Raw genomic sequence first — 24950 nt, 5'->3', positions numbered from 1 at the left:
ATAAGAGAGTTGAGCCCATTGTTTCTAAATACTGCCTCGCTTTATGAATTCAACTCCAGAATGATACTCGCAATCTCCCACTAAGCAGTTTATATTAAGTTATTCATAACCTGCAAAAATATTTGCAATACATTAGCCTTAATCTGAAAATGTGGAAATTAACCTGTGGAAAATTAAATTCATAATTTTAATCTGTTTTTCCTGCATTTACCGTAAAAAGACTACCAGTCTCATTTCAATACATCAAGTGATGAATTGTGTGCCTTGTGTGTTTTATTCACAGGAAGGGATGATACACAGTGGATGATACACAGTGGATGGGCTAAATGCTAATTAACTGGCTCGAACAGAAAGAAAGAAAAACAAACCTTTCACATCCCTGAGCTTTCATCTTGGCTCAAACCTTACTGATATGAGATGTGATGTGTTCCTTCCTTTGAGGCCAAATCTCTATCCTTTGCACTGAAGCAGAAAAGAGGACTGATTGCACCACCCCTATAATTTTCCATGCTGGATGGGGCCAGTCAGTCTAAAGGAGCAGACAGACATTAGCGCCAACTCGAGATCCGATTCAAACTCAAGCTCTTTTTGAGATGCAGCATGATCAACCCATCGAAAATTTTAACCAGTTCTCATACAACGAATGTCCTGGAGTGGGCGATGTGGACTGGCACCGAGCCGCTGTGCAGGTAATTGCATTGCTGCAAGGTCACCTTAACCTCAGACAAGAGGCCAAGGTAGTAGGTAGAGGGGTGCTAATACAAGGTGAATAAAAATTCATGCGTCTTAGTCTTATTGAGAAAGAGACTGAAAGACTTAAAATAAATAAAAAGAGAACTAGTCTGTACCAAAGCAAACAGATGAGGAACGTCTGAGATGATGGAAAGACAAAATAAAGCAGTGAAATCTAATCAGTTTCAATTTTTTGTTTACCAGTATTAAAAGCTTTAATGTCAGAGCTTATCTGAACTAAGTGGTAAACAAAACTCCAGAGCTGTAGTCAATTTATCTTTTTATTTTTACAAACCTGTTCATACACACACACCTTTCAATAGATACTTTTTTATATAATTATTTGTAATTGGCAAGAACTTGATATAAAAACAAAAAAATACAGCTTTTACCCATGAAAAGAATTTGGTCACATGGGTCATCTAAAATCTTTTAAAATATTAGTGTAGTGTAATTAGTGTAATAATTGTGTTATTTAAATCATTAATGTTGAACCTTGTTAAATCCCCATTTAAAACATGCTTCATTATGTTGACAACCTCCAACAGACAAATTATGTGACAATGTGTAAAGAACAATTGAAAAGAAATTCACTTGTTTTCAAGATAAATTATAAAAGTGCTAAAGTCATGTACTGTCATTTGGAAATGACAAACTTCTAGAAAAACAAAATCAATACAAAAACTTTAAAACTATGTCATAGTATTCATTTTCTCTTAGCACTGAAGCTGTCATTTGAACTGTCTGGTTGGGATGCACTTTTGCCACAGAGAGTTTTCATGCTGGGCTGTTCATTACTGGCTGTTCAGTCCTTGGTCAGACATTTGACAAGTGATTAATCAGGCAGGCGGCCTCAGTGGAGCAACTGAAAGTTAATTTCCACACTTCTGCATGCAGAGAGGAATTTGAAGCATGTGCTGGCATGGTAGCAGTTTTAGTCACGCCTTCAGGGTGACCCCTGCCCTTCACATTTGCTAGAATTACATCCAGCCTGACAGCTCCACGCTCGTCTTCATCATGCACCAGCACGCAGCGTATATCTGACCGCTGACGTAGAGTGAAATCACGGAACTGGGGACAACAGGGAGGTGTAGTGACAGATGGTGGAGTCGGATGAAAGACAACATCCTCCTGCAACAGGGCAAGATGGGTATCAGTAAGAAAAAGCTGGGCCAGATGTTCAGTGCAGGTACTGGGGTTGATGCACACCCCCACACTTGTGTACAGCAGTATCTGTACTTCTCCCAGATGGATTGAGTCTTGTGACTGATCAATACTACAATGAAGAAGGTAAACCAGATCAGCAAGACTCTTCTGAAACTGGCAGCAAACCTTCAAACCAGCATCCAGCAGGAGGTCAGGTACACAGGCCTGCCAATCTAGAGACATCTTCAGCAAGTCTCCGTGGAGCAGTGGGTGCTGGGAGAGCCTGCTCTCCCCAGGACAGATGACACTAAGCATAGTCCAGCACAGCTCTTTGGTGAGCATTTGGCTGTGAGTGTAGACACCCAGGATGCTCTCCTCTGTAGTGCCCATCAAACGCAGACTGTGGCCTGCTAAGCCTATCTGTACCTCCTTCAGCTGCAGGAAGGGGAGGTGATGGAACAAAACGAGGAGCCCAGAAACAGTGGTCAGAGCGTAGAGGCCAGTTTCCATCAGTATCAAAAGGGCAGGACAAGGCTTGGGTTGGCTGCATTTAGCCACACTGAGCCAATAGCAAGCTACGATCCTCTGGGAGTTGAGCACTGAGGTGGAGATAATTGACTGTAAAACATCCATCATCTTTGACATTGGCAGAGTTTGCAGGTTAGAAAGGAAATCGGGAAATTCTATCAATGTTTGACTGAAGATTTTTACTTCCTCTGTGTTCTGCACCATCCACGAGTTGTTATGTGCCTCGTGTTTGTCTTCAGGTGGATCAATGGTGTGCTTCACTGGCATAAGCACAGCAGTCTGTTTGTCCCCTTGTTTTAAATGAATATCAGCTAGATCTTGTTCTTGTGGTAATTGCTGATCCTCAATGCTCTTATTCATTGTCCACTTTTTTTCTGGAACTTGCACTATGTCATCCTGCAGTTCTTCTGCCTTGTTGAATGTTTTTATCGGTGTCAGGATGGGGAGTTGTGTGCAGCCCTGAATTATCTGAGCTGTCTCTTCAGGCTCGAGGAGCTGAGTTATCTCCATCTGAATGTGCTGTATGAGAGGTAGTTCTTTCACCATGGAAAAAATGTGACTGTCCTTTAACAGAGAGAAGACAAAGCTCCCTTTAACCATGGAGAACACTTGGCTGTCTTTCACTACAGACAGAACATTACTGTCCCTTACTAGAGAGATTACATGACTGGACAAGCGGGACCCAACAGGTTGAAGACCTTCCTCCCTGACATGCTGCAATACAGTGGGAGAGTGCCAAAGGAGACGCCCTGCATCCTGGACAATCCAAGAAAATGTACTAACCAAAGAACCCAGTCCGGAGTTTTGAACTTTGGCTGCTGCAGCCCTGGTCACAGTCACTCCCAAGATCTCCTCTAAACCTTCCGATTCAGCCATCTCTCCATAGCTGGACTGGCCCTTAATGGCATTTTCCTCAGGTGGATGGCAGGCTGCCTGAATATTGAGAGCCTTTCTGTCAAGCTCAAAATGAGTGCTGGTCTGTGGGAGGATAGACGTGGAACTAGTTCCTCCATGGCTCTGCAGGTGGGACACACTATCTAATGAGCTCCCACTAGAGCCAGGTCTCCCCTTGTAGCAGTCAGCCACGACACCTTGGATCTCATTAGCATTCCCCTCTGGCTTTGTGTCACATCCATCACCCAGGCCCAGGACACTTGTCTGCTGGAGTCTGGTATCCCATGACCAAACCTCCTCTGTCTTATAACTTGCAATGCCAGCCCCACTCTGAGATTTTCTCCGTGGCCGCTCAGACATGAGGCCTGGCTCTGATTTATGACACGAGTCCCTCTTTTGCTCCTGGCCATCCCTGGTGCTTATTCCACCCTGTAGTGCATTTCCATCCAATTCAAAACCTGTTTCAGGGACAGGAGATTTTCCAGGTATGGCCTAGTTCATATTGAGTAGATAGAAAAAAAAAAGAAAAAAAAAAAAAAGGGTTTTATACAAAGTAATTTTGCTCACATTTTACCAAAAAAAAGCTACCATTGCAAGAAGAAGTAGAATAGAAGTAGTAGAAGAATAAACTAAACTATTTAACCCAGCTCCTTTTAAAATTCTCTATTTATCTAATCACTTATATTTGAATACATAAATATATGCACAAGAAAACTGAAGAACAATATGGTACATACACAAACAAATAATTCAGAAGTGTTCTCACTGCAACGTGCTTTCAGAAAATGAGTGTCATTTTTGTCGAAACCCCTACAGGAAACTGTAATAGGGCCTAAATATGTGCATAATAAACAAACATAACAAGCCAAGGGAAAAAGTATTTCATGCCTCATAAAAATCTCTATTGGGTCTGGCTGGAGAAGGGGGGTAGCTATGCCATTTGCTGTTTTGCAAAGGCAAAAAGGGACATCTAAGACTTCTGTTGCACTGTGGCAATATACTATAGTATCAGATTACAAAAACTGCAGAATAAAGTAATAGTGGTTATACAATAATACATTCTAATTTGAAATTTAATAACTTACATTCAACAATTAACAAAACATAAATACATACTGCAGTCATGAGCCTCTCTGTTGCAGCAGGGCTAAGAGGGCTGCTTAGCACTTTGGACTCAACCATCTCTGTAGCCAGCATATCCATTAGACTGGAATAAATAAATAAATAAAAGAGACCATGATGAGGACCAAGAATGAAATAATGCATTTCATATTTTATCAGCAAACAAATATGTCTTGATATGAGGATGCACAATACAGCCATGGTTATATGCTCATACATGCTGCTAGGCTTTGTTTTCAAAAGCAAATTTAATTATTTTTTGTAGTCTGGTACTGGAGACTTCAACTGTTTGCAGGCAAAAGACAAGGCTGCAATCACCCCCCACACCCCACCCCCGCCCCCACCCCTTTACAAAACCATCCATTAGATTTGAAAAGCAAACAGCCCAAATGGCTGGATGAGATTAGAGCCACTCTACTAGCTGTGAAATTAAATAGAATCTGTGCATGTTGATTTGAGGATTTACATACAATACTCCGCACTCGGGGGGGGGGGGGAGAGGGGGGCAGAAACCAAATATGCAGCTCAGGATGATTTCTGACAGTAAACAGCGGCTTTAGTGGAGCTTTGTGTTGCAGCCGGTTGACAAAAGCGGGAAAAGCTAGAGCACTAAAGCGTTGAAAACGTCAACAAGAGGGGCACAGTGCAGGTTCTCCTGACAATTCAAGGATTTTTGCAGATCCTTGGGATGAGTGGAGAGGGTGTCCTGTACTCTGTTTTACTATTTACCCATGTAAGTAGACACACATCATACTGATCTGGGCTTCCCTGTTCAAGATTCTGACCACATTCTTGAATTGGCAATTTTGAAAACATGTACACTAATGTAAGGACATTGACTTTAAGAGCGACCGATTTACAACTTGCTTTTTACTAGCTTACGTTTAGGGTGTGAATGTAAATTAATGCTTTTATATTTCCCCCTGACCTCGCTATATTAAAATATTTTTCTTCTTGCTAAAAAGTTCCTCCAGATTACATCACCAAGGAGTTTTTCATCATCAGGAATTCAGATGTCATCTGGGGGAGCTCTGGAAAAGCAGGTTTACCATGATTACAAAGTCCATAGTACGAGCAACAAGATGACATAACCTGAACTGAATGTTCCTTCAAGTGATGTCATCTGGAGGCATCATTCAGATATTTTAATGTAGGGAAGTTTAATGGTATTTATGTGCATGTACTAACCATACTAGATCCAAAAGAAGCAAGTTCAATATCACTAAAGGCATCCTTCAAAGCTTTCCTTAGCCCCTTACCTTAACCTTAACCATTCCATCTAAATCATTAACCTTAATTCCCTCAAGCAGCCCTATAGGGGTGCAAGAAAATGATGAACTATGCTCACTTTGCCAAATTGTCCTCACTCCAAAAAGGGTAAAAAATTCAAACCAGTCCTCACACCGCTGACAATACATAGCACACTGCTCTTGCAGTGGAATGATTTAAATTAGTATACAAACAGATTTATTAATATCACCACAGTTTGCTTCCTCTTAATTTATACATTGCTACTTTCTTCTAGTTCTGCCCCTTTTTGTCGGCTCTTCTGCTTTCTGATGGGGAGCTCCACAGTTTTCCCTTGAAAGGCTTTTGAATACTTCACTGCATCTGTTCAGGCTCTTTTTAAACTTGCTGTCATTTCACCTCCTGCTGGTTGAGCTTTTCACTATTCTCGTAATCATCACATAATTCATGCACACATTTAATGAGGTATCCCGTCCAAATCAAAAATAAGTCCTACATTCTGTTTTTCAAATTCCAACCCTGATATTTGAAGGCAGCCTATAGAATGTTGCCTAAAGAGCAGCTTTAAGTAAAGTGACACACAAGCAGCCTTCAGAGCCAGATAGGGTTATAGGTAAGATCGTCCAAACTGCAGTAAAGCTTGTGGCAGAAGGCGTTAAGTGGTACAGGAGCTTGTAGAGCGATTGAAATTAACCACCATAGAAACACTATTTCAGGAGAGGCAAGCTCAGAATCACAGCCTGTTGGAGATGAGAAGTTTCCACTTTTGACCGGAGAGCAGATACTGAGACTCTAAATTGGGTCTTGTGTATAGTCACACACTTTACAAAAGCACAGGATTCTGCCAGAACAAACATCACGTGTTGAGATCACTGCTGTCCCACAGTGCTGAAAGCATTGAGTCAAGTTTATAAACAGAGTTTGGATAAACTTTTGCTTAATGTAAATGGGTACTTTTCCACATGAAAAGTGCAGCAATCCTAGAACCAAATTTTGGCCAGTCCGCATAAACATATAGACATAGTTCCTATTTAGTTGAGATAATACCTCCTCATCAGTATAAACACCTATATGGCCAGTTTTGTCCTCTGTTGTGAGTATCCATCTTGGAGGTTTCTAAGCTAAACCGACTGTTTGAATTTTGAGATTTAATTATGTTGCAACATAATATGAATTTGTATTAGTGATATTAATTATGTTTAAAGAAAAATGAGAAATTAGAAAAGTGAGAACACTTTCATTCAGCTGTCATTAATGAACTTCAACACTGCAAGTATACAAACGGAATCAAAGCTCTGGTTGAATAAACATGTGAAGTGGGCCCAGCTGTAAAAGCAGGTCAAACTTTGATAATGCAGTTAGCCTCTTTCTGTCCAGACTCTCAAGTGAGAAAGCCTGTGATCCAACTGATGTAGCTGATAATGGGCAGGTTGCATTTGTTGAGATCGAGCACCCCCTTAAGCAACTGCGGGTCAGCTCATTGATATCTTGTGTCACTCCCAGAGCTGGCTCGATATCTACAACTACAGTCTGAATTCCAAGTATTTATTCTTCTTTTACTGCTGAAGGTTATTTCCAACATTGGATGAGACAGTTGCTGTCCTTGCTCTCAGGGAGTTCCTTCTGCGTGAAGGACAAGCTAACCAAGTATCCAATACATTTATGAAAAAAAGTTTTGCCACGTTTGCTTATGTCGTAGTATTGTACATTTTCTAATCCATGTAAAAAGTTTGCAGTTTACAGTCCTGCTGCTTATGGCTGTGCCACATCATATCATTTACAACATATTGTGATCTCTTTCCCCAGGTTCTGTTTTACTGTCAGTGTCACGATATTAACATGGTTATGTCATATGTTGCAGAAGGTATGGAAACACAAGCATCTCACATAAGCCAACAAACAGAAAAAGGATGGTAAAAGACATTAGACATGAGGCCAAACTGTTGACAAGGAGGGAAATGTGGGAAATAAAGATACCGTTTTGAAGGATATTTCCTTTATATTTTAGGCTACTTAACTGGTTTATTTTGTTTGCTTGGCTCCAAATATTATATGCTGATGTACAGTAACTTTATCTAAATGACAACACTCATTGTCATTTATAATTTTAAAACCAATATTTCATAACTTTAATTAATATCACCAACCCCTACTTCTGCTGATCTGCCATTAATAAAGAAATTTCTATCAAGCCGAGTCCTCATTCACTACTGACTGCCACTTTACTTTTCCACCCACTCTGTAATACCACTTTCAGCTTTTAGTTGTACCATGAACTAACAGTAGCTTTCTAGTAAGCCTCTGTAGGTGTCTGATATTGTGTATACATCTATGACAGGTATTTACATTTTCATATCTAACTGTCAGACCCACAGATTGGGAACAGTGTTACCAATGTCAGACTCAAATCACTATGATTTATCAAAGCAGAAGCTTTTTGGGGATACAGCAGTGTGAGTAAATTACATGTCAGAAGATTCCCTGTGCAGGAAAACATCAGGGTGATCAGATTATGAGACATAGGGGATTGTCAAACTGCTCACCATTTCAATACGTAATGATTCACTGGAGAATTATGGATTTGAGGCACTAATTCAATGAACACTGGACAGTGACAGCTCAATAACCTGTCAAACACATAAGGCAGTGGAAGCAGTGGCACAACTCCTACTAAATAAAATATTATTGGAGGTTTTAATCAGGTAGTCTAAGGACCTGACACTGATAAAGGTATTACTGTCAATGTTTGTTAAAACAGTAGGATTAGGATTTTTACACTGTCCTGACACTTTTTTCAAATAGAAACACCCACAATCCTGGTGAAAGATTTTGCTAGTCCATGTTTTGCTTTTTGTTCAGATAGTGGTATTACCTCACCTACATCCTGAATCAGCATCGGGGTGACTTAGTTTTACAGTACTTTTGGGAAATTTCACAGAGTGCCAAACTTTAGGTACAGTGCAGTCATTTTAGAAATTGGATACAGGACAGTTTACCACCTACTAAACTAGAGGCCACTCTGGGACATGCCCGAAGTTGTACATGACCTGCTTGTTGTGATTTCTACTGGGCCAGCGTGCAGCACTTAGGAATGGCTTTTTGTATGTTCCCAACTCTCCTCACAAATATTCTGTCATACTTTGTGCGTTTGATTTGGTCCATGTGGCTTATAAATGCAGCTCAGTAACAAGGCACATTGCAGAGATTGAGGCAGAGTGGGTTCATTTAGATTTGGTTCACAGAGTGCATATTACATATGTCTGAATATGGCTCACCCTGGATTTTGCAGCATCACCATGGACAGACTCTCGGTCGATTTGGATGCATCAGTCAAGGGCAGTCTCAAGTCAGGCAGCAGTTCGCTCTACAGAACAGAATCAGACAGCACTGAAATGAAAATCTCTTGGAATGTAAGAAATGAGTGACAGCTGTAGTACATCAACTACAGTAGATTTGCAATTACACATTAGTTAAATTATAGTATAAACTGTATATCATCAGTATTCGTTGACACTTTAACTGAGGGACTTTGACAACATTTGGAGAAACGTCAAAATCTAGTATCTGGAATAATTAAAGTCAAAAATAAGGCTCGGCAGGATGAAACTATTATGCATTCCTAAAATGAAAGGGCCATTAATTTTTGATTAGCAAGAGAGAAGCTGTAATTCATAAAGCAGCCCACTCTTGTGGTTCGATACAGTTTCAAGTGTTTCCACATTTTCACTCTAAAACTGAAGGAATGTAATATAATTTGCTACTATTGAAACTGACTATATAAAAGCCACTTCATTACATACTAGTTACACTGTATTCTGGTTGTGCTAGCCCATATTTAGATTGAGCAAATGTGGGAGCTCTTGAGACCATCTCATTTGGAATAGATGTTAAAAATGAATGGCAGAGACTCTTCCTTGAATTGCTGCGGAGCCTGAATTTCGGTGCCTTACTTGGCTGTTAGAGTGTGCCATTTTCAATAATGCAGAGAACAGAAAGTTGTCAAAAACCCAAAGTACAGCTGTGTGTCTATAAAATGGCATGTGAATTTTACTACATAAAATGTTATGAAGCACATGGAGGAAGTGCTTAAAGGGAACCTCATTGGAGTTGCAGTCCTTACAGTTAATTTTGGGGCCTTTTTCTTTCTGCTACTAAAATAAACGTTGACATGACATTCGTCAATGCTCATTTTGGAAAAAAAAGGTGCAGTGCATGAGCATACAAGTATCAAAAGGTTTAAAAATAAAAGCATAAGGCTTGAGCAATTATCTCAATGTAAAGTTTATAAAAATTGATTTAGCCCCACATTTCTGAGAGTGCATGCTTTTTCCACTACTTATCCAGACCTCACAACTAGTAAAGGTTACAACCTTTACTAGATTAGCATTTTTCAGTAAATCTGAATTTTGCTAGTAAATTGATTAACCAGCAGTTACATCCTTCAGTTTCTATTCACTATTACACCATAACTGTACACACAGCTCTACTGAGCCTATATTGTAAGTAATGACTGATTCAGGTACTGTTACGGGAGGAAAAAAAGAGAATTACATTTGTAATTACTTTAAAACAAAGTTCAAGGTGGTGATACTTTTTATAGGCAGTTCATAAAAGATGACAGTTCACAGTTGTAGCATCTCAGTGGAAATGTCTTAAAACTAAATGCATTTCTGCCTTTAATGTGTACACACTTCCTTTGTTGCAGACAAAGGAAGTGTTTACACATTAAATTTTTAAAAAAGGGTATAAAGTCAACATTTTCAGCCATTGTTTACCAGTTTTACAATGGTTCAGTTATTTCTCCCCTGCACATACACTTTCAGATTTTATAAGTCTACCCTCTCAGGCTCACGCAAGTCAAACCTCAAGAATCCTAAAACAATAAATTATTGGAAAGACACACTGAGGTTTCTTCTGGAGAAAGGGTCCATTCACACAATGCTTCTTCAAAAACACATGAAAGTAAATGAAAGCCAAGTGGGAGCTATTGCAAAAATGGATGAAAAGCAGCACAGATTTGAAAGCCGCTGCAACTGGCCCCCTTTCAAGAACAGCATACCGCTTTTCTAAGGTTGAAAAACTATTCCAATTTATTAAGAGGCTGTTCCTGTTGTGCTGGTCTGTTGCTTTTAGGGGGAAATAATCAGAATGAAACAACATTTCCTACTGAACAGGCAAAATCAGCTGAGAAGCATGCAAAGGTTCTTATTTGGATCAGTATAAAATCTGCATGGATCCACTGGTGGTGTCTTTGTTATGTCTCTGATGTGGCATGAAGTGTGAATACGAGTTCAACTTGAGCAATGTTTGCTGAAGGTAGCAGGTATTGCAGCTGGTAGTTATGGAGACAAAGTGCATGATGCTGACTTGCTTTTACAAAGTTACTAACATAAAATGAAATTGACAAAGAGTATTTTGTGACTCCCTCAGCTTTACTAATACAGCAGAGCAATAGAAGAATAAAAATGGCTTTTCTGTTGTGTTTGTCACTAATGTCTGTACCTGGCGTTTCTCTTTAAGCTGGGCAGCTTCAGTTGGGTGGTTAAACCGGAGTATGGTTCCTTTTCCCAGTTGTATGATCGCACCTGGATGGAACCCAAGAATTGAAGCATTCAGAAAAAAAAACCCAACAACAAAAAAGGGACTAATCACCACATCACAATAGCCATTTTGTATAAATGGTGCACACGCAACTGAATTATACATCACAAATATACATTAGAAAGAATGGCAGGGGCAAAATGTGATGTTTTCAAGACTGATGCGAGTGATGAAAGTGCTGAAAACCTACCAGGAAGTCCTTGGTGATGTAGGACTGTATATTGCTTGAAAAAAAGGCATTATACGTTAACAGAGAAGCTAAATATCTAGGCCATGGGAATTTTCCTGTAAATGTGAAATGGCAGCGAACTTGACAAAAGTTTTTCCCAACATTATACTCTGCTGAGGTAAAGTGAGTGAACTGCTACAAGAAACACAATCTCCAATGTGACTGGCAGTGACCTGAACCAGAGGGATGGTTTACCAAACAACACGGCCATTTGAGGAGTCTTGTAAAGATTTAGAATTGAATAAATATTAGAGTTTATCAAACTCACACTCATGTGGCCACATCCACAGATTTTCAAGGTCTTCACCATTCTCCTCCTACTACCCCTCTCTCTCTCTCTCTCTCTCTCAGTACCCCAAATACTAATCTTGCTGCTACTAATAACTTGTGACGAGTGACAAAGCACCTGAGAGGGCAGCTCGTGATGGATTTGAGCTGCAGTTGGACTGAAAATTACTATCATTTGTTCAAGAAAATGGCTTCAGATGCAGCCGTTTGAAGGGGATATTGGATAAATTGAAATGGTTATAAAAGAGACTAGTGTGGCTAGGGCCTGCGCTGCCTGGTTCTGTGTGCAGTTTTTATCTCTGGAAAGCAAAGCATTGTGGATGAGCAGGCTCCCAGCCCTGGTCAGCATAGTCTGCTCAGGGGGGCATAAGTTTCAACTTTGCTTGGTTCTGTCCTTTGAAAGGTTAATGCTCTGGCCCACTTCAAACCTGTCGACCCTATCAACTCCATCTGCCAATTAAATGGAGGGCCTGGGGCTTTGTCTGGGGCTTTGTCCAGAGCCTCTCGTCCTTCAAAATGTTTAGTAAGAGAAATGGCATCTGCCCTATGGAGAGCTGTGTTCACAGTCCACTCATGCCTTGAGTGTGCCGCCGTGGGGAAGCGTGGGACAGAAAGTGGATTTCATTTGCAGATGTGATGGGGTGATCTCAGAACTACATTCAAAATGGATGAAAGTGTTATTGCCTCACCCTGAGTCAGCTGGGAGGGTTTTGTGACCACAGAGCCATTGACTGAACACAGTGCACCATCCTGAGGGATCAGAGTCACGGTCCCAGCACGGTTCTCTAGCACACAATGCTCACCGAGGAGCCCAGGCCCATGAAGCACTACAATGCAATTAAACATGAAAGCATGCAAAGAATTAAGGCTCACTGCTTATTTTTAGTTCAGTGGGTAACACCACACACCCAGTAGAGTAACCCTGACTTACCAATATCCTGGCTGCCCGATGGTTCGTCACTGCCGATTAGGGTTCTGCCCTCCTACAGCAAAGGTTCAAAACATAGTAAGTTTGAAAGCTAGCTACGGACCTTGGAAGACAATTTGGGACAATATAATTTACATATTGCTCTATAGGTTCCCAATCTCCATTTACTTTTAAATTATAGAGGGTGATGCCAGTGCTCAGCAGATCTTCATCAAGGCCTACGAGATGAGGTAGCTGACAGTCCAGGACCACTCCACTACCCTCCTTCCTCAGAGCCACAGTCTCCTCCTATAGGACACAAGAGAATATACTGAAGGGAAAAAAGAAAAGAGATCTTTCAATAGCCTGTAGACAGAATGGCACAATATAAAATAAAAATGCTGACAGACATTTAATGGCAACCAGCAAAAGAGTGAATTCTTTATGACTGCTCTTCCTTGCCCGAAGGCCAAGCAGAATAGCAACGTTCCAGCCATGTGTCGCCATGAAGCAGCAGAGTGGATAATGGTGAGAAAGACACCATAAATCATTCAGATTATAGTGGCGAGTCAAACTGTACATTGTGTTCAGTGACTGAAACAGACGCTGTGCCACCACCCACACAGGTGGGTTGTATACCATGCACCATTGCTTTTATTGATACATTGCTATCAACACTGTATGTTGCTATTAAAACAATGAGCCTGTAAGTCAGCATCAGATATCAGCAAGAAACTTCAGATACTTATTTAAAATATGTCTGAAAGAAGTATTATGGGCAAGGTCAAACATCCATATATTTTGGAAAGTGCAAGACAATGCACTACTTATTGAAAATTAGTAGTAGTAGTAGTAGTAGTAGTAGTAGTAGTATTGAACATGTCCATATTTGGTACATAAGCATAAAATAATTTTTTTTTTTGCCCAGAAATCCTGGTAAATAGGCATTTAGTAGTTAAAGCACTTCACAGAAAGAGGATTAGTACCGAAACTTTAATTCTTATAAAGCATTTAGAAAGCATGCAGCGACTACAATTATAAAAACCTCCGATCTTCTACGTATGCTGTACGAAAACAAACAGAAGTCACAGCCCCTTGCAGCATGTGCGTCTATCAAACCGCAGTATTACCTTTGTATAAAATGCCATTTTACCTTGACCATAAAGTATCATCTAAGGTTTAGAAAAGACCAGACAGGCTACTGGCAGATGAGTTTGTTGGGTAATTAATTTGCCATTATTAAACAAGAAATGAAGCACTTAACCTTGGATAACCTGGGAGGTTCTAAAAGACACACAGAATTAAGCCATAAAAAGAAACTTAAGTCTTGAGCAAGCGTTTTAAGGCCGGTAACCTTTTCCCCCCAGGGCAGTGGCTGTGGCTCAATAACCCAGAGTCTAGCCAAGTATGAGTGGCCCTATCAGAAGTATTCTTGTGTTAAGCTGGTGGACTAATGCTTCACATTGCCATGGATTATCATAAGTACCTCCCCGGGAGGCAGAGCAGAAAATCTCACATATGGAGGATTCAGTGGCAACACTCTGCATAAACTAGTTCCCCTCTCTTTCAACCTCCTCCTGCTCTTTGGTATGGATTGGACCGTGTATTGAGAGGAGCATGCACCACTGTTCCACCTCACTCATTGGCAGTTGCTAGATGGGAGAAATGCTTTTTCCCACCTAATGAAGAAGGAGAGGCATCGACCCCAGCCCCTTTACTTAATTAAACGGGATTCTTCACAGACTTCATTAGAGGTGAGGTGCAGTCTGGCAGATTAATGCACTGTGTCACTTTCCTCAGACACCAGAAAAAGATGAGATCCTCTTATTTGATCCTCACATACACACCCCAGAAAAAGTTGCTTTTTAACCACACCCAGGCAGTCAGTGTGTGCGCGCTACGCAGTCAAAAATTCTGCTTTCAGGTTGAGGCAGCTGGTGAACATACTGTAATTAACTGTGGCCTAGACCAGCAGTCAGGCTCAGGCAGCATTTAGGCTTCCATTAAAAGCCATCATCTGTGGTTGGGCAGAATTTAATGGATTTTTCTTAGCGCTTTCACAGTTCAGGTTTCCAACTTTGTTAATATGCATTTCAAAACAGTGCCATATCAGGCCACCCAATCATTCTTTCCTGACTGCCCATCAGCCTTGTCAAGTGGAGCAACTTGCCAAAACAGCGCATAAGTACTGCAGCCCGAGTAAAACATTTGCATTCAAATAGCTCTGTTACATGAGAAGGTTAATTTCCTTAAAAGAGCTGTATTTAGATCTGAAATTACTGCTCTTTATAAAAGTTGAAGTGAAAATGCATAAAAAGAAAAGAGTTATCAAAATGGCAGGAAGCCTTTTATTTGCAGTGAGTGGTATATTGTCCCTTAAAATGCCTTACTAAATAAACTACGTCTCATTAACTATGGTTACTGGTGCTAGAATTCAGCTGGACGGTTAACTTAGTAGTATATGCAGCACAGGCAGGTAGGACCCAAATGCAGACACACTTCTGTGCTTCTGCCTACTGTAATTAAAGCATGCAAAGGATGGCAAAGGCTTGCAGGCAGACACAAACAAAAACTGGGCATTGGCAACATGGTCACAAGTAGAAAGATAATGTGTTAAGAAACTAGGGAAACAAGGGTTATTTTATAGTTTTAAAATACTTAAAGTAAAGTTAATGGATGACATCTATAACATACATGCTTACCATGTGTTTCAAACATGTCTGAATATTAAATAATTTAAGAAAAGCAATCTATTTTAGCACAAATAATTGGAATCTCAAGAACCAAAGACAACCGGCTGATGATACAAAAGGTCACTTTTGACTGTGACATAACTGCTGGCAGTTGATAGAAAGGGGTCCAGGGAATTCAGGGCTTACTTTGTCCTTGTGTTAACTGTAGCAAGTTGTAAAATACAAAGAGTAGCTGGATCAAAGAATTTTTTTTTTTTTTTTAATGTGTGTGTTACAAAAGTGAAGGTACCTCCCACTGCATTGTTACAAGGCGACCTGAAAATGTGGCTGGGGGAAAAGAAAAAAAAAAAAATGCTACCTTTTAAAAAATTATTTATTTATATATTTAAAATACACACGCACAACCCTGCAGTAGAACAACTTTTCCCTTTACCCTCTTCCTGCCTTTTTGTTCTCTCAATCTGTTGCTGTTTCTGTCTGGTAAGAGGATGCTCTGGAATCCATCTCATATTAATTACTTTTTCTCTCCCCCACATGCCCTGTAACCAATCTGGGAAGCTGACGATGAATAACTTTGCATTCTAAATCTGCTTTGAATACAGAATTCAAAATTCTGTTTACACCGCTCTTGGTCAACTTGTCTCCTCACAGCCCAAGCAGAAATTTCATCTAGCTCTTAGCAACTGAATTAAGCACAAATTATGAAGAGTCGAGAAGTTGAATAAAACTGCCCTTAATTTAAAAGCTACAATACTGAGATGGACACCATGGAAAAATTAGAAACACACATAGATCCTGTTTTTTACGGACTACACTTTTATAATTATAGTATATATAGATTTATATTTAAACCTACATTGTGTTTTAAGGCTCTCTTAGGTTTTGATTTGTCAAAATGCAGCTGGATGTGATTCCCTGTACTGAACTGAAAGAAAACACCACCTCTAATGTCTGTGCAGTATTCCATGCAGGATTCCCACTTGTCATCTTTTGCCTAGGCAGAATGCAAATGTGCAAAAAGACAAATGTCAAATCCATACACTCATTCATCAAACACTTTAGATTAGTTAGGCACCAGCAGGTGCCTGCAGGTTTGTCTGTACAGTGGCCTTTTCACCAAGGTGTCATGTTGCATCATAACAGGTGAATCTATATTGATCATAACAGATCTAAAGCCATATTTTTCAGCTCTGCTAGGTAGAATGGACAATGTTGCCTCTTGGAATAAAGTAATTACCACATGTACATGCAAACAGACTTCCTGAAAGTTGAATTAATATGCCGGACAGTCAAACAAAAGTGCCATGTGTCAATAATCAAGACCTCTTAATTAGAAGGAGTGACAGCTGCTAATGAGTTCCAATACACTGGCACGAATGAAAGGTCTGTCGAGCCACTAAATGTCACCAGCTAACCACCATACACAACAGAATCATAATTATCCAACATACACTTGTAGCATAGGGTATACCAAATGTATAGGGTATTTTGATAGTTTTCTTTTTTTAATATAGCACAAAAACAATCTCAAACTCTTAATCATTAGTGGCTGCTGCAAGACACACACACGGATTTTCAAAGGCCACAAACACATCAGTTTACACCCATGAATGAACTACTGTTGATAATGTACTGCTAGCATGTGTAATAGCAATGAGAAGTCACTCTATACTTTCAATGACTGGCACAATTCTGCATCAAATGTATACCCCAACAGGCTACTTGGCTCAACATGATCAGTCCCAACCAAACAGATGACATTTGGTGTTATTTGGGAGGTTGGGCACACATTCCAAAGACAAAGAGTGTTCAGTGTAAAGCCTGGGTTGGCAAATAGTGGCATTTTGTTGCTGTTGCAGCTTGGCATCCTGCATGGATAATACCATCCTGTCCCTGCCTCAAAGAAGCTGTAGTGGGTTGAAAGAGAAAGCAAGTCTGTTCCAATTCTCATTGTCAGGCTTCCCAAACACTGTCACACACCAACTTCACCATCATTACAATAACTTGGCTTTTGAATGCCACTTAAATCTAAATAGATGGAAAATTAAGTGTAAATGCCAAGTTGACTTTATGCTCATTACCCTTTCCACTCCATGAGGTGGCTGTGACTGTTCACAAGACCTGGAGTGACACCAGTTGGTAGGATGTCTTTACTGCAAATGTGTGTCAAGACTGCTGCCAGCTGTCTGCTTCAGAGATTCTTCATGTTAACATGAATGAGGTGAATGTCCACGTCATGTGCTCAGTGGACTTTTCCCCCCACTTACATATATTCTCCTGTTCCAAATTTATAGAGGTCTTGTGACAGATTACCAAAGAATAGAGACATAAAAAAAGTGATTTAAAAAAAAAATAAAAATAACAAAAAAACATGGGTGCTTCGCCTTCAATTAAAATGTGCCCAACTCGCTACAAAAAAAAAAAAAAATTAACTACATTTTACTTTTACTGCAAGTCTGTGGTTGTATTTATACTAGCATCTGTTTAAATTAAAACACTACAACAAACCAGACCACTGAAACAGCACTGTTCATTAAGAAATCCTCCACAGTTCTATAAGAACATTTTATTTTTAAAAATTGCTAATTAAATTTCCTATTGTACATCATGTAGAGGTACGTGGATGAGACCAAACATGCACATAGTGCCATCTGGTGGCCTTACTCATTAATGTCAGGGACAACGTAGTAGGAAGAAAATATACTGTATGAATCACAACTTGTGCAACTTTCATACAGTAGTGTATTGTTTATCAGAGGAGGGAAAGGTTTAAGAATGGTAATCAACCAAAATATTGTTATACCTGCAGTATACTTTGAGTCTCGCCCCATTTGCTGGTCCATTCCTTAGTCAGTGCAAGAACCTGAGTAAATAACATGAATCAAGATGTGTCATTTACATACTTCACAGTTGTCCACTTGGTAGAAGAAGACTCACCTTTGCCTTATTCTGATGCAGCTCCTGCTCTACAGTCACAGAAGAAGACAGCCCACTATTGGAAACCTGAAGTCGTAATGAAAAGACAGCGAAGCCTACAGTGTAACCTTTAAATGACAGACTGTCAACGTACATGTTGTACCATCTTTTAAAAGGTATTTTGTGAGCTCAAACATACACTGATCAGCGACATCAACTGGTGTTTAATGTGGTGCATAGAGGTCAACATGGAAAATGGCCATGAGTGACAGGTTTCCTCACAAACAGTGCATAATTGCTTACTGTACATGGGGCCTATGCTGAACCCAGTCCACCAAAGCAATAAAACCATCATACCATTTGATTGTTGTGGCTGATTGATGTGTGCAGTACCTGATTGGCTTCTTCTAGTAGCTTTCGGAGCCTGGTAACCTCTGCCTGCAGCTCTCTGATCACCTTTACCCTGCCATTCTCGTTCACCATGGGTGAGTTCACTATATTTTTTGCTCGGCTGGCATAGCGCAAAGTGCTTAGGGTCTCCTCATAGTTCACATCAGCAGGAGAAACAGCTGTCATGAGTGGTCACGAGGGAGAAACGCACGCAGGTTAATGGGAAATGGCAAGATAAAATGTTAATGATAAAGAACAGGTGAGAATAAAGCGGTAACAAACACTTTCAAGAAACAGCTTGAAATGCTTCTTACAGTACCTACTTGCTATCATTGTAGTAAGGGAGTTTCCTCCCAAGCTGTCTTTCAGTAGCCATGTCAGCACAGAGTCTCTGTATGGAATGAAGATCTGCTTTTTCGTTGACAGTCCTCCCACACTAAGGACAGCTGGGAGGTCACACAGAGAAAAACACTGACTCAGAGATACTAGAGATTCCAGTATGATAGGAAATGTTTCATCCTAAATCTCTGTAGATCAATTCTGGAAGCAAATGTGTCATTGCCCAATATTAATTATGAAAGTGTGCTTGCAATAGTTTGCTCTGAGGCCTCAGCTTTGCTATTTAACAGTGAGCAGAAGTCAGTGAAATTATTAAACTTCTCTGAACTCAAAACAAAATCAACTTTCAAAATCTATAGTTTAAAAAAGTGCTGTAAATGCTTAAACAGATTAAATACGAAATAAAATAAAAAACTCCCGTCTTATTTTAAAACAGGTAGGGTGATACCACAGTAAACTAAATTTCTGCCCTCATATATAATTCAATTGTTATTCCTAATCCATTAACCTCACTGACTCACTGCAATATACAGATTTGGCATCTTGGTATGTCAGACAAGCTTTAACAGCCATTTACCCAAAGCAGAGATCACACTGCCCAGAGTGACGAGAGATTTATTTATGTTTGCGCCTTCTTTCAGCCTAGTGCCTGTGGTGCACGTGGCGTCCGCTCTCTCGCTGCCTGCTAGGTCAACCAAGTGGATCTTACTCTGTGTCTCATGTGGCAACTCCGTATCAAACCATGCCTGCAGCATGAAAAGAACAAAAATAAATGATTACATTTTCTTGTTCAGTTCAAAACCAACAACAGCACATTGAAATAATTAAGTATATAGGTGGAATTGTAATAAGTGCTTCTTAGGAAGGAAAAAAATAAAGATGAAAAACAACTATCACACAAAGTGGATAAACAGGCCTAATTAGATCTTTTTATAAAGGCCTTTAACAATAGGACTTTAAGGAAAATATTAACACATCAATTCACCTGAGTGAAGCTGATGGTGAAGATGGCATGAGAGCGACTGCTGGAGTCATTCATGCGTGTTCTGGCTGTGGTGCGGTTGGTATTGCCAAGAATGAGCAAGTCCTTTATCTCAGAGTGGTTATGCACCAAGTGCTTGGACAAATCTACAAAAGTTGTAGTTTTCTGTATTAAATTTTATGAATTTTATACAAACTCTGTTTAGACAAACATGAGACGGAGATTAAAACTGAATTACTCTCTACATAGGGCCCATCCCTAGGATGCTCTCTCACTCGCAAGCTTCCACCATCTGTACATATAGTTCTCTTCTTGAGAAGGTCTTGCACACGTTCATTGTAGATCTCTAAAAAGCTGATGCCAAGAGAGGAAACAGATGCAAATTTAATCCAAGAGTGCACACTAGGCCAAAAAGGCAGAAATTAATAATGGGTTTCAGTGTTGATATGTCAATGGCACAACACCAAATGTCTCAATGTTTCATCAACTATGAAAAGAAATACACAGTGGGTTTAAAGCAAAATTATTCTTCTTGCATTGTTCTGGTTGTGTAAAAATGAATAAAATATATGCAAAGAAGGTTTTGGCAGAGCACTTCAATCATTGCTAAGGAGGGTGGGACCAGGCTGAGTGGTTGATTTGAAAAAGTGTCAGGCATAGAGCTGGTAGGCTTTATTAGAAAGTGACGGTAATTAAATAGCAGGGACCATATCCTGTGGGTGTATCCATGCAGGTAGTTTTCTGGCAGTGTTACAATATTAGATTGCTTTTAAAAAGACCAAAGGCATGGTTTCCATTTCAAGACAAGAAGATTATTATATATTTAAAAAAGATGTCCAACCACTATAAAGTCCCTATGAATCCAACATTTAATACTATTTCACAACGTTAGCTTCTTTGAAAGCCATTTCATCCAATCTTTACCAAGACACATAGGGTCCAGACAAAAACAAAAAGTAACAAAGTTTAGGAAAGTAAAACTAAAGTTGTCATTCATTTTCAAGGGCAACCAGTGGAGAGCCACAGTATACTGGTCTATAACAAAACAGATCCATCAAAATCCATGTCAGGAACACTGCACATATCCTACCCACATTCTCCTGTTGCATACCAATCGTTATAAAATCTCACTGATATAAATTTCTGTAAATTGTCTACAGCTCTGTTTACCAAAATGATGCATCACTCACAACATATCATTAAATCCGTGAACAGATCACTGCATTTCGCTCTGCTTTTCATGAAACACAGATTTTGTGTTTTACATGTTGTGTCAGTAAAAGTGTTTTTTCCCCCGCCTTGTAAAGGTTTATAGTAAGACTATTTTCACTGATGATCATGCTTTTCAGCAGAATTGTATGGAGGACAATGTAACTCATTTGTCAGAAACCAGACCTCATTAATTTCCATCCTTATCAATAGCAGAGCCCCTGGCAAAGCCTTTCAAATAAAAACACACACATAATATCAACTGCCGGAATAATGGTTTCACAGTAGCCTAAAACCGTCAATTTTATATCTCAAAACAGTATAATTCCGACTACAGCTGGGACATGAAACAGCTAGTGTGATGAGAGATCATCTGGGAATTTGATTAATACGACTACTGAAATAAAGCCTTAATGTGAACTTTTTTGGATTTTACCTGCACTCCATAACAGTTTTTAGACATTTGTATGACTGTTCTAGCAAAATGAAATGAACAATGGACATCTTTAACCTGTTTGACCATTATATATAGATTAATATGATTATGCCACTGACCACTATGCAAAATGTTAGTGATAATGTTTATATGCACTGCAAGATACTGTCAGTATCAGTCACGTGCCAAACATTTTGAGGGGGGAAGAAAAAGGAATAACAACTACTCATGGACCAGATAAGGAATTACCACTTGTGGCTTGTAATTCTTAACTCTGAATAAAGGCTTAAGTAAATAACACTTGATGAAAATATTACTTGTCACTAGCAGTTTTCTCTATAGCATTGTTGGTAAAACAAACTGACGAGTTACTGCTGTATTAAAGTGACTGTACTCCTTATGCCCTCTCTGACAAAGATTGGCCTCTTCACATTTGTCCTGATGGGACAAACAACTTATTAGAAGTATTTAAAATTGTGTGTAGGTCTAAATTGATCGGCAGGGGAAATGCAATAATTGGCAGGCTAGTCATTTAGCATTAGTAGTATTTGTTTTGCCTTTTATTTTAGTTAAAGTTGTGTGTGTGTGTGTAACAACTGTCTTTTTCTAGTATTAGTTTAGCAAATAATTCAAATAGTGCCATCTTTCAGGAGCTGTGGATTCAGTGCTTTGCCATGAACCATTTTTTCTTACCAGCCCTACTGCTAGTCTTTTTTAAAACGTTCATGAGCAAAGTACCATCCCGTGTGAATGTTTCAATGTTACTGATTATGTGCAAACCTGACCCATGACTGTAAAACAAGGTGGTGTCAGTGTATGCATGCATGACAGCCCCTTACCTGACCTCAGTGTGAAATGATACAGTATCACCCTTTCTTCTGAGAGATATCTCCTGGAAGAAGCCTTCACAGATCCGTGGGATTAAGCCAACATCTTCCTGGTATTTTGAGAAAATGTCACATTTCGAATTCTTATTGGTAAAAATGAAAGATGGATAGATATACTTCAAATGGCAATTCAATTTTGTGCCCATAAGGTTTTCTTAATTTGGGCATCTGTGCTGCAGTATAATGTGACCACAAGTCAGCACATGCAAAGACTGCTGAATAACGCAAACAGCTCATCTGATATAGAGTTACTGAAGCATAAAAGTAATTCCAGTTTGAGCTGCATGCCCTCTTGTTTTAATTATGAAGTAACAGATAGTAAGCATTAAGAGCCATATATAATTATCTGTGATGTTGACAGGAGCTTTGCTGATGACCTTGCACAAGTCTCCTGGTAGACAAGCAGACACCTCATTGTTAATGTGAAATTTCCATAGCTGTGCAAAGTGGGGAGAGGAAAGCTGTGGGTTGCTGCCCTCATCACATTTTCTGATTAGTAAAGAGAAACATGGAGATAAAATGGGCAGAGGAGAGGGGGCATCTGATGAGGTTGCCATCAGTTTTCTAACTTAACAGGATGAGGAGACAGTGCTACAAGGGCTTCAGAAATTACATGTTTGGCAGATTTGTGGGAAATCTAATTTTTTTTAAAAAAAAAAGGTAAACTGCCATTCTGCCCATCAGTCTAAATATAATGACCCACAATGCCAAAAGGGAAACATGTTTATGTTTAACAATCATAAATTGAAATGTTTGATTTACAGATGTATTTAAAGGCCCTCACAGTAGTCTAGTTCTTTCAGTGACGGATTTATCACCAATAACAGCTTTAGGTTTTCTTGGGCAAGTGTCAAAAAGCTTCTCACACTTAAGACTTAACACTTTATCCCAGACTTCCCCACAGATCCTCTCAAGCTCTGTCAGATTAGACAAGAAGCATCTAAACTGTCATCTTCAATTCTCTCTAAAGATGCTTTATGGGATTTAGGTTTAGGATTTGGTTGGGCCTCTCATGGACAGTCAGAGACTTGTTCTGATACTAGATCTTGTTGTACTGAAACATGAACTTTTGCCTCAATCCCATGTTGCATGCACTCTGGGCAGGTTTTCTTTAAAGTCCTCTGTACATAGTATCTATTAATTCCTCAATTCTGAGCAGTCTACACATCCTGCGGCTAAGAATTTCATCCCTCCATAGCATGATTGTGCCCTACTATGCTTCACTGCAGGGACAGTATGAACAGGTGATGAGAGACAGCAAAGAATCTTTTTCCTTGTGCGCTCACAGTCATCAAATGTCATGTTATAGGCACATTCTTCCATCCCCACAAAGGAATTTGGATTAGTGTATGTTTTCAGTCACCTCCTGTGCAGTTGCTCAGTTGGGGTGAAAAAAAATATAACATTTTCAACCTTCTTCCATTTCAAAATTGTTAAAATCACTGTGGTCCTGGGAACACCTAAAGCCTTAGAAATAATTTTAGACCCCTTTCCTCACAACTGTTTCTGTTCTAAAGAATAATCCTTCAGACTTCATGGCTTGTATTTTGTCCTGACATAATATTTTCTAAATTCCTGTTTTAAGCTTTGTTGAGTGTATATTGATGGGCAAGACTGGCAGTTCAATAACAATGCTCTACAGTGCAGACAAAATGACAAAAGTGTCCCAGGTGGAATTAGTAATTTATGTTACACATTTAGCATTAATGTAAAACACACACACACACACACACACACACACACACACACCTTTACTTACTTCATGACCCATCATGGTGTAAGATTTTCCTGAGCCTGTTTGGCCATAGGCAAACACACAGGCATTGAAGCCCTCAAATGCAGCTTTCAAGACATCCGAGCCCAAGTCATGAAAAATCTAAAGCAGCAGAAATAGTTAAAGTTAAATAAAATATCACGTTACACTGCCAAGAATATAAAACACTCTTGTCTGAACCATGATTTATACTCAAGTGATCTTGGCACACTACAGGCTACATGTAGGAAGCCTAATACCCTCTCCTGGGATGCAAATGTGGGGCTTCCTCTGTCAGTTGAATCATATGAGAAGTCAAAAGAAAAGGTCTTGCGTTTATCCTTCAACGGGTCCCCCCGAATAGTTGATGGCTATGGGTTAAACAAAACATAAAATTCCTCCTTTACTAAACACTTCATTAACTGCTGCATACAGTAATGTAGCCTTCTCTACAATTTGTGGTAAATACCTTATGGATAGATAGGACATTCCCCTTAACATGAATTCCCACGCTTGGTGAGAACTGCTTTTCTCTGTAGGGAAATTGAATGAGTGTCATAATTATTGCTTCTTTAGAGAGTTTGGATAATATTATTCTCCCTACCTTTTGTTCAATGGTCTGACTCGAACCGCTACTTTCACTGAAGCCA

The 24950-nt window shown here is 39.6% G+C and overlaps 1 protein-coding gene across 1 annotated transcript; it reads right to left on the bottom strand.

The window, feature by feature from the left end:
• Window positions 1-1146: 1146 nt before the first annotated feature.
• On the bottom strand, window positions 1147-24859 carry kif16bb (kinesin family member 16Bb). The gene is made up of 18 exons (XM_067515735.1): window positions 24770-24859; window positions 24561-24671; window positions 24307-24423; window positions 22500-22597; window positions 20254-20369; window positions 20019-20161; window positions 19611-19779; window positions 19018-19140; window positions 18698-18873; window positions 18326-18391; window positions 18192-18251; window positions 12885-13004; window positions 12720-12771; window positions 12478-12615; window positions 11173-11255; window positions 8946-9034; window positions 4417-4507; window positions 1147-3792 (listed from the first exon to the last, which is right to left on the bottom strand). Exons 1-18 carry the CDS (start codon window positions 24857-24859, stop codon window positions 1549-1551), a joined length of 4086 nt encoding a protein of 1361 aa, XP_067371836.1. The 3' UTR covers window positions 1147-1548.
• Between the last annotated feature and the right edge of the window lie 91 nt (window positions 24860-24950).

This window comes from Channa argus, chromosome 1 (assembly GCF_033026475.1).
Source record: "Channa argus isolate prfri chromosome 1, Channa argus male v1.0, whole genome shotgun sequence".
Lineage (NCBI taxonomy): Eukaryota > Metazoa > Chordata > Actinopteri > Anabantiformes > Channidae > Channa > Channa argus.
The sequence above is the reverse complement of the archived record's forward strand: the minus strand, read 5'-3'. Positions and strand labels throughout refer to the sequence as shown.

Excerpts from the sequence above, each read along its gene's own strand:
- kif16bb (XM_067515735.1), bottom strand. The coding sequence starts at position 24,859 with ATGACACTCATTCAATTTCCCTACAGAGAAAAGCAGTTCTCACCAAGC. Across the intron at positions 22,598-24,306 it reads ACACCATGATGGGTCATGAA|GAAGATGTTGGCTTAATCCC; the intron begins GTAAGTAAAGGT and ends TCAAAATACCAG. Across the intron at positions 12,616-12,719 it reads ATCGGGCAGCCAGGATATTG|TGCTTCATGGGCCTGGGCTC; the intron begins GTAAGTCAGGGT and ends ATTGCATTGTAG.